Raw genomic sequence first — 10,000 nt, 5'->3', positions numbered from 1 at the left:
TTTGTTGCTGATTCTGTGTGAAGATACTGTTTCCATCAGCATGTCTTAATATACTAAACTTGTCCCCTAAGCCCATCCTCTGAAGCTTGGTGCTACGGTAGGTAAACAAAAGTGACTTTACATTGGCGGGACTACAAGCCCAGACATCGCTAAAAGAAAAAGAGAAGAAAAATCAGCCGTTATTAGCACGCTTGTGTAAGGCACACCTGGTTCAAAGCGACCGCGATGCTCAGCACCAGCCCAGAGCAGGATGGGGCGGGCAGATGCAGTCCCGGGCTCCTCCATGCCATACCACAGCATCCTCTGACCACAGGACCACGGACAAACACGCGCTTTTCCCAGTGGAATGTTCCGCAAGGGCCTCACACTGCGAAAGGAGGCTCCGAGCGGGTGTTTGTGCACAGAGCTTCCCGACCTCAGCGCTTGCGGCATGTCTCCCAGAGCGGGGCTGAGAGCAAGGACGGGGGGCAAGGACCTGACAGCCAAGGAACGACACACAGTCACTCCTGGTTGTGTCAGGCATTCCTCAGGGACATCCCCACAGGGAGAAGCCCACCAACCACCACTTCGTGCTCAGACCTGGCATCTGAGCAGAAAACCTCCACTTCCACAGCTTTATGGTTAACGGTGGGGCTCAGCAAGTCAAGGACTCTCTAAGACCAAAGTCAAGTACTCTACACCTGTTCTCAACTCTCAACCACACACCATCAAAAGGCGTGGAATTAATACCCCTGACCAGTCATCTCATTTTTTTCTAAAAAATAAATACAAACGCTTTTTTTGAAAAAGATAAAGACTGAGATGCCAACAACTACTGCTTTTCTCCCAGTTAACTCTTTGGTAGAAACATAATTTAGACAGTCTTTAATTTTAGTGTTGTTTAATTTTTGCCATAATGATATTTCTCATTAATTTATGTACAACAGATATTAATAAATTTGTTCATGTAGTGATGTGAACTTCAATTTCTCAGTTCATTAATTTCAACAATATTAATTTATTTCGGATTCACTGTTACAGCTTTATGGTTTGGAAGAGCTGGCTACATACACATTTCATACGTAACACAACCTCCTACAGCAGCCAGCAGTGTGGTCTGCATGGCATGAATCGCTCCAACGGCTGTGACCGGAGCCCCGAGCAGCTCTGGTCCGGCAGGTACCGGAGCCAGCTGTGCAAGCGGATGCAAAAGACTTACATGGGACTGTCTCTCTCTAAAACATGTCTGAAGTGATGCTCTTGAAACAGGTAAAAGTTTTCCAACTGTGCTACTTTTTTCACCAGTAAGACATCTCAAATATGTCAAAATTGAAATGGAAATTATAATTTTGCATAGTTTATAATACTGCATATTTTAAACCTAAAGAGCAACCAAACTTACAAAACTTAACTGGAGAATAATGCGCATATTGACAGACCCTTCCTACTCAAAACATTTCATTTCTTTATCATATTTCCTTATCATTTTCCTTATCGTGGACCTGTTGGAGCGAGCCCAGAGGAGGCCACGGAGGTGGTCAGGGGGCTGGAGCCCCTCTGCTATGGAGCCGGGCTGGGAGAGCTGGGGCTGCTCAGCCTGGGGAGGAGAAGGCTCCGGGGAGACCTTAGAGCAGCTCCCAGCACCTACAGGGGCCGGCAAGAAGCTGGAGAGGGGCTTTGTACGTGGGCACGTGGTGACAGGCCAAGGGGGAATGGCCTTAAGCTGAGAGAGGGGAGATGCAGATGAGCTGTGAGGCAGAAATTGTTCCCCGTGAGGGCGGCGAGGCGCTGGCCCAGGCTGCCCAGAGCAGCTGTGGGTGCCCCATCCCTGGCAGTGCTCAAGGCCAGGCTGGATGGGGCTGGGAGCAGCCTGGGCTGGGGGGAGGGGGCCCTGCCCAGGGCAGGGGGTGGGACTGGGTGGGCTTCAAGGTCCCTCCCAACCCAAACCATCCTATGATTCTGAGCTCCACTAAATCTCCGGTACTTCCACACCACATTAGCCCAGGCCAGGGGATGACCGGGCTCTGTGTTTAGAGCTGCCGAACCATGTGCTCTCAGGTTGACTTCTTCTGCAAGTTTTCAGTCAGCAGAAAGCCTGGCACCTCGTCAGGCAGACCTAGAGAGGTTTGGTTACCTGGGGTGCACCAGAACTGGGGGATGCAGGAGCTCATTTCGAGGTGGTGTTATGCTACAATACAACCATCACCTGCCCTGGACATCAAGATCACCACAAGCCAAAGACATAAATGTTATGTCTTGGCGCCAGCATGAGACATCCTGCCTGCACACTAAGCAAAGTGCAAAAGTCCAGGACTGATCCAGACATTTGCTTCTTCAAAGAACAACTTAGCAGAGAAAAAGTCCAGACTTTTCTTCCAGAGGCTGTGTGCACAAATACCTTAATAAATGCCACATCATTATTTGGTACTAATACCCTGCACATCTTAATCACATGTTCATTGCAGTCTCACGTTTGGCTTCTGCTGTGTGAAAATTTAGGTTGGCTGCTGCATACTTTTCTGGGGGAAAAAAAGGCTGAATTATTTAATTTAAGTGATTTAGCCATTGCTGTTGAGTTCTATCTGTGGCACAATGGGAGGGGGGTGCAAAATTGGTGCTTCAGACATTTAATTCACTATTTATTTTAGTAGCAACATTTGACAATAGTGAATTTCTGCACTATGTTTCCTGCTGTGCAAATTGATACCAAATGCCTCCTTAAAAGAAAAATGGGGTGGCTAGTTTTTTAATAACAATTTTAACTGTTTCATCCAGGGGCATACCAGAAAATTAAGCAGGATGCAATTTTAAAAGAATATAGAGAACCTTTTGCTCTGTGTTACAGTCATAAAGCTTAACCAGAGAGCAATATCTTTCACAATCTATAAAAAGTAAATTACAATTGAAAACCAAATTTTGAACACATATTGTACCTCCAACTTCTCAGCGAGCCAGCACTTTCTGACTAAAAAATTTATTTTATACCTTAAATGCCCATTGTTTTAAGCAGGAAAAAGCCTCTGCCCTAAGGAACCCATATGCTAGCATCCTGCTCTTAAAAAAAAAAAAAAATGTGTAAGTACTTAACTTTCAGATCATAGTCTATGCAGTGGAAGTCATACAGAGTTAACAAGATTGTGACTTTTTGGATAAGGCCCAAAGGCCCTTTTTTGAAGCCTTGCTCACAGGAGTGAGTTGTACCCACAGGACAACAGAGAGAAGGGTATCTCCTCTGTGAGCGGCAGCTTCCGAGCTCTGACCTGAACGAGGGTATCAGTCGGCTGAGGATGGATGCGCAGCTGCCAGCGGTGGCACACGAGTGCAGTGAGGAAAGGGACCACAAGTTAGCTCTGGCTGGCACTGCCTGCATGCTGCCCTTTCTGACATTTTCCTAGATTGCCTTCCTTTTTATTCTTTTTCTTCTCTTCTTAACCTCTGTCTTGGATCTCTTTAGCAAAAAAGTGAATCTCCTTGTTGGCTATAGACCTCTCTGTGTTTACTCTTGGGCACTAAGTCCTAAAACTCAGCATGGCTTTTTGGGGGACATGCTTTCTAGCAGCAAGGTCTTGCTTCTAGTGTGGTGGTCTCAGGTGATCCTGATGCTTGTGGTGATATTACCAAAAGCCAGAGGTTAAAGCAGCTCTACCTCTGCCTTATATTACGTTAGGAGACCAAAAGGTCTGTCTGAGGTCCAGATGGTGCTTCACAGTCCTGCTCCTGCCTTCTCACCATCCTAGATGTACCAAAAGCAGCATTTTGTCCACACACAGACAAATCCTATGGTGGTTCACCCAGCCAGGATCAGTGCAACTAACGCCCAAATCCTTGTAAAAGGACAATCTGTGTCTGCAGGGCTATTACATGTAGAGTTTTGCCATGCTTTCATCTGCTTCTGCCTCTGCCCAGCGCTAACAAACCTTCATAGGAAAAACTGGGCTGCCTGGCCCCATCACATTGGTGTGCGATGCCTTGCCATAGCTTCCCTGAAAGCTGTCCAACTGGCTTTTATATCAGAATAAAGCTTATGTGGGGAAAGGGAACAAAACAAGCCATGAGAGAGAGGATATCCTGCCCTGTGATTGAAAGAGCACGTCATCGCTTCTTATCCAGACACAGACACTGCAGGATTTACCTTAGATACAACAGTGACCATGAGCTCTTCACTTCTGTCTGGGCTTGGCTAAATGTATGTGACCATTCCTAATGGTGCAGGCTCCTCAGCTGGCACTCAGCTTCTTCACATCCCACTGTATAATGAGGCTTTGTACCTCAAGATCACCAAAAAACTTTAGCTGCATTGGGCTGCAGCTCTTGAATTCCGTATTTTAATTTAATGTAGAAAATGTGCTGATCAGAAAACTCTCGAGCTGCTTGTACAGCGTTCAGAAAGCAACTAATTAAACTCTAACAAGGGCTCAATGTCAACACATGAATAAGAAAATAGGGAGAAGGAAGCAGAAACCCCCTAAATAACTGTACAGGTAAAATGCAGCGTAAATAAGCATCTCCTGCATTCCTGGCTTTTCTTTATGACATCTCATGAAGGAAGCATATGACAAATCCACCCCTGTATTGCCACTCGGTTCTGGCTGCAGTTAGTTCAAGGCACTGGTTGAGATCTGTGAGGACAACTGGGCAAAGCGTTGCCCACCTGAAGCCCTTTCTGAGTTCAGTCTGAATTAACTCCCTAGTTTTGGTTGGAAAAAATGCCGGTGCCTCTCTGCCGTGGTGATAACAGAACTCACCAGGGATATGTCAGATGCAATTTGATTTTATCCTCAGCCCAAGGGGACCCGAACCCACGCATTTTACCTTTTGCTAGAGTACTCTAACTCTCATGATATGGAGCATCACCTCGTGGTGCTGTGCTACCTTGTGTAAATAATTCAACTTTTTGTCACAATCCTGGAACTCAATGCTGTAACTACCAGACCAGAAAGACATTCTTGCTCTTTCTCTGGATCATTTTGCTCAATGCAAAATCATTCCATTTAGCTGCTTCAGCTGGGTGAGGAAAACATGACAATTATTTTTTTTTTCAACACTTCTGTTCATGTTTGGTTTGGCTGCTAAACCAAACCCTGAAGTTTCTACACATTCCTACATCTGGATAGATTTATGTCTCAGAACTTCTGAGTGCTCAGAGGGGTAGGGACAGCCCAGTGAGGCAGCACTGCACATCTGGGGCACCTAATCTAGAGCTTTAGCAACACCCATGGGATGCAGGACTTCATTAGGGATGACACCAGATCTGCTGCTCAGGTTGCAGCATCCTAAAATTGGGGATTGAAGGGATTGTTAGGCCTTCACTGGGCTGTCTGGGCATGGAACAGCTTAGTACAGAGCAGGATTGGGCCTCAGCCTGAGAGCTAAATTCATGACCTATTTAACAAAATCAGTATTGGTTGATTCACAGTCATCTACCGGGCATTTATACAAAAAGCATTTTGTACCTGAGGATGAAGGCGTAAGGTTACTGGGACTTGGGGAGGTGCCAATGGAGACTGGGCACTGAGTGCAGGCATTTAACATGCCCAGTTCTTCCAAAAACACCCTTTGCAGTAATCTAGACCTTTTAAGCACCTGAAATGTTTAATATCTGATGGGAGGCCCTTTATTTACATACTGAAATTACATAAACTTAGATCATTTTAGTTTAGATCTTTAAATTATTTTAATTTCAGAGTAAATCAGTATCAACAAGTTAATAAGAATGTCTATAAATACCTTCTACAGATTAGCTCCCTCAGATCTAAGCCATGTGTTACCATTTTTTTATTATTTTATTTTAATTTTATTGTATTTCACTATTCACTTTTTATACAAGTGTCTTTTTATAAAGAGATGAAAGTAGGACACTGGATTATTTTATGGATAATCTTTTCTAAGAATATTGCTTAGAACTGGTATAGTTTTCTACATACACTAACATAGTGAAGCTTCCACTAAATACATATGCAATGACAGAAACTGTTAATCTAGTTATCCTTTTCTTTAACATCCATCCTACAATAAGATTTCTGTAGCTGGATCCTCAGCCCTTCATTAACCTGAGTGCACAATAAGCTCTCGGATGCTTTTTGGGGCCCAGAAGTTAGTAAGAAGATACAGGGATATCCATTTTGAGATGCTGCTCTTGAATGGCCTGGATTTTTGGTGGACAGGCAGTTCTGTGGGATTATGTCTCTCTAAAAAGCCTTAAACTAGATACCACAAAATGCAAGTGTCCAGAATTAGTCTGGCAAATCAAAATATCTGTCTTCGTATGTTTGCCTGTGAGCACTCATCATATTGTGGATATCACAGTAATACAAAGAATAAATAATACTGTGCTACCTACATTTTAACTAAGAAAATCAAGAGGAGTGACGACTTTTGAGTGTCTGCAACCCTTTCTGATTCCAATGGGATTTGAAGTGCTTCAATTTACTGCACTGTGCTACGAGGCTCATGATTTGTAAAACACAGGCAAAGAAACGTTTCCAACGATTCTAAAGCATCTGACAGTATTAATTTCTAAATGTTAACATATGCCATAAAAAAAGGAAGACTTCTTTGTTCGCATTTTTATTCTTCCTCCAAACGTACACTGTATCATCATTCCTCCTGCCCCACTCCCAGCAGGTGACCATGGAAATTCTGCAACTGATTTATAGATGGTTCCTTACGTTACCCACATGAAAACGCACAGATTAAAAAAATGCAGAAGCTTAAGACTGCCTGCCTTAATTAAAATTAAAATTAAAATTAAAATTAAAATTAAAATTAAAATTAAAATATTTAGTTGTTCATTTAGGGAAGTAACCACTTTAACAGCACCGTAAGAGAGTGAGTTGGGACCAACAGAGCATGCAAACTAACTGCTAGCTAGTCCAAGGGAAGGTTAGTGCACTAAGAGCTTAACCTGATTTACACTCATCTGACATATTTTAAAATAACTGTTACATCCTATGTAAAATGAGGAAATCGCACCACGTTATGCTCGAATGCTGCTGGTTTTAAACATCCACAGAAATGTGTTCATAAAACGCATAAACACAAGGTGTCCATGAAACCCCCAAGAAGCATTCAGGGATACAGTCCTACTTTAAAATTAAGGCACGAAACCCTAAGGGAAAATGCCAGAAAAAAACAACTGGTGTTTTCTCTAAGATAAGTATTAAAAAGGAATTAAGATTTGCTCAAAATCTTAGCATATCATTCATGCCACCCTACTTCTTCTCCTGCTTTTGCATCACTATGAGAGCACCAGAAACCTAAAAAAAATAGCCAGGTACCTTTCTCCAAAATAAACAATCAGGGCTTGAGTGTATGCACCAAAAAAAAGCAATACACAGAAAACTGAGAGAGATCCAGCTCACCTTGAAGTCCATTTCCATTTGCACTGGTGCAAGATGGTGGAGGAGAGGCTTGGGGCCTGACAACAGGAGCAAAGGCGCTCTTTTGTTTCACTGCAGAGATGACATTGGCAGGTGAGAATGAGAAAATGCCGTGTGTACTGCTACAGTTTGAAGGGAGGGTGACCGAAGAGGCTGCCATGGTAGGGCTTGACGGCACTACTGCAATAAAGCAAAAATAATCAGGACTCAGATTGAGGTTTTCACGGCAAACACGGAAAAAGAGAGTGATAGGGCCTTGCCTCTTAAAATATATATAGATATATATATATATATATAAAAAAATATATATAAAAAAAAAAAAAATGAAATGCCTTGGCTTGGCCACTCTCTGGATAACAGGCAAACTCTTTTGTGTTGGACTTCTGTTACAAATTGCGCAGTCCAATTTTTTTTTTCTATCTGAGATTGTATTATGGCACAAACAGATCAATTTATTATATTCATTTTTATGTCCAGCCTCCAGAGTCACCCCTCCTTTTATCCAGTAGCTCACAATATAGGAAATCAAAACAATGCAAGTATTTGATTTTGTAGTAAATATGAATCTATATGATGATGTGTTACCAAAAATAGACACTTACTGCCATAAGGAGAGTTAGCTGAGGAGCCATTAAGAAATCCAGGGGAACCTGGTACACCTAGATTGGGCATGCCGGCATTGCCATATCCATTCATGCTATTGCTGACTGTGTTGTAATTGGACTGCTGAGGAGTACTGCTGGGAACATATCCTCGCGGGGAAACACTGCTTGTGTTGCGACTGTAACCTACTGTGTTAGAAACCCCCCCACCCCAAAAAAATAATGTTATTTTATAATATAGACTTAGGGCTGGGGGGTTTCCTCATGCAGCATATATTACACAGTTTTAATTGATTGCACAGCTTTGCTCTAAGTTGTCTCTTACTGCCCTATCAACTCTTGCAGTTTGAGATAACCTTATCACGCCAACCCTACTTAAATCATCTGCGAGCACTCTATGTTGTCTCTCCTCTTAGCACAGACAGCCAACAAAAGCTCTCTTCGATCCAGCTGTGTCAGGTGCCTTCACGTTTGTCTTTAGGAGCAATTATCAACAGGCTCGAGTCCCGCTTTGTACCAACACACTGCATGTACTTTCAGCCTCTCCAGACCTTCAAATACCATAGCTGACAAGAAAAACTTTTTTGTTGCAGTGATTTACTTTAAAAGGCTGTTTTGGGGTCTTCATTTTATGATTGATATTTTTGTACTAACAACAAGCTCGTACTTTCATAAGGTGTAGCCATCAGTGAGAACTAATTCAAGATCAAGTACAGAATTTTATAAGGCTTATTAGCTTGGGAAATGCATTAAAAGACAATCTTTTTAGAAGAGGAAACATAGCAGAATCAGGATTTTAAAAAACATTTCATTCCTATCTGAGCAATCAATTTAATAATTACATTGCAAGCAAAAAATATGGGTTTGAACATATCTAATAATCCTGTTTCCCTCCTTTCATTAGTATCAAAATTAATTTTAAATGCAATATGCTGCATGCATTTTCAATTACAACAGGTAAATTAAATCAACTATTACTTTTATTAGTAACATATATGTCACACATGCCTATAAACAAAGTATTTTAAAATCACAGACATCAAATTAGATTTATCTGTGTAAATATTCCAAAACCAGGTGGAGATACCTAGACATAATTGTTTTATAAAAACCATACAAGCTGTATATTTACTGTGAATAATAAAGAGCTTTCTACACTTGCCAATTTAATATTTTTTTTCTGCTGGAGATGCTTTATGATAACAGTAAACGAAAGAACAGGAAGAATTAAATATTATGAGAAAGTTAAAGACAGCATTTCATTACGCGATCAGACATATGACTATGGGGAGAAAAAGAGGTAGAACACAGCAGTGACATCAGAGCGTATTAATAGGCACCGGCCAAAAGCAGTCAACAACGTGAAGGATTAACTCTTGAAATCCCACATACCTTGGTCATTTGCTTGTGATGTTTCGGAAACATTAACGGCGAGCTGGCTGCTGAAGGAGTTCACTCCCATCATGCCAGTGTGAGCAGGAGTGTTGGCTAGAGTGGGGATCTGGTTGTGATTGCGTGGCACACTGTATAACGCTTCAGCAATGTCAGCTGCTCGTTTCAGGATTATTTCCTATCAAGACATAAAATAAGCACTGACAACTAAGAAATTGATTTGTGCAAATATGCCAAGCTGCAACAACATTAAAATTTACGGAAGAGATTCACGTGAAATTATAGTAAGGGTGGGGGTTTTGCTGCTTGTTTCAACTACACGTTCTGTTTTGCTTGCTACATACCAGCTCACTATGCAATTTCATGGCAACCCAGGTAAGTATAAAGAAAAAAAGAAACTAAGATAAAATTACAGTTTAGTGCTGTAAGTCACATGAAAATTGTAACATGCATTTCATTCATCCAGGGCAGCAGAGGTATTTTCAGCAGTTTGCGAAGTACAGTATATTTTATCCGCTCTGTTGAGCAGATTTCTTTAGGACTTCCCATTAGTCACTGTATATTTTGGCCCGAGTTCAAGGTTATTCTCTTGCCTTAATGATTGCTTATGCTTTTGGCACCTTACACTTAATTGTCATTTCTGATAGG

At 41.9% G+C, this 10,000-nt stretch overlaps 1 protein-coding gene and 1 long non-coding RNA gene across 6 annotated transcripts in view; one reads left to right on the top strand and one right to left on the bottom strand.

The window, feature by feature from the left end:
- LOC114011777 (uncharacterized) overlaps window positions 1-128 on the top strand; it is a 33,662-nt gene extending 33,534 nt beyond the window's left edge. The window contains exon 6 of the long non-coding RNA XR_008749244.1: window positions 1-128. This exon is cut by the window's left edge and continues 8 nt beyond it. This is a non-coding gene — a long non-coding RNA (uncharacterized LOC114011777).
- EBF3 (EBF transcription factor 3) overlaps window positions 1-10,000 on the bottom strand; it is a 122,843-nt gene that overhangs the window by 1,787 nt on the left and 111,056 nt on the right. For 2 of the 5 annotated variants that reach the window (XM_055816448.1, XM_055816449.1), the window contains exons 13-16: window positions 9,353-9,530; window positions 7,961-8,149; window positions 7,341-7,538; window positions 1-149 (exon numbers count right to left, since the gene is read on the bottom strand). The exon at window positions 1-149 is cut by the window's left edge and continues 1,787 nt beyond it. In XM_055816448.1, the coding sequence (XP_055672423.1) occupies window positions 118-149; window positions 7,341-7,538; window positions 7,961-8,149; window positions 9,353-9,530 (597 nt within the window). In that variant the 3' untranslated portion in view covers window positions 1-117. The remainder of the gene's footprint in view (window positions 150-7,340; window positions 7,539-7,960; window positions 8,150-9,352; window positions 9,531-10,000) is intronic. The other 3 variants (XM_055816453.1, XM_055816458.1, XM_055816465.1) reach the window with 2 other exon arrangements.

The sequence above is a fragment of the Falco peregrinus genome, chromosome 1 (assembly GCF_023634155.1).
Source record: "Falco peregrinus isolate bFalPer1 chromosome 1, bFalPer1.pri, whole genome shotgun sequence".
NCBI classification, from domain to species: Eukaryota; Metazoa; Chordata; class Aves; order Falconiformes; family Falconidae; genus Falco; species Falco peregrinus.
Note: the sequence above shows the minus strand (reverse complement) of the source record. Positions and strands in the feature narration are given on the sequence as shown.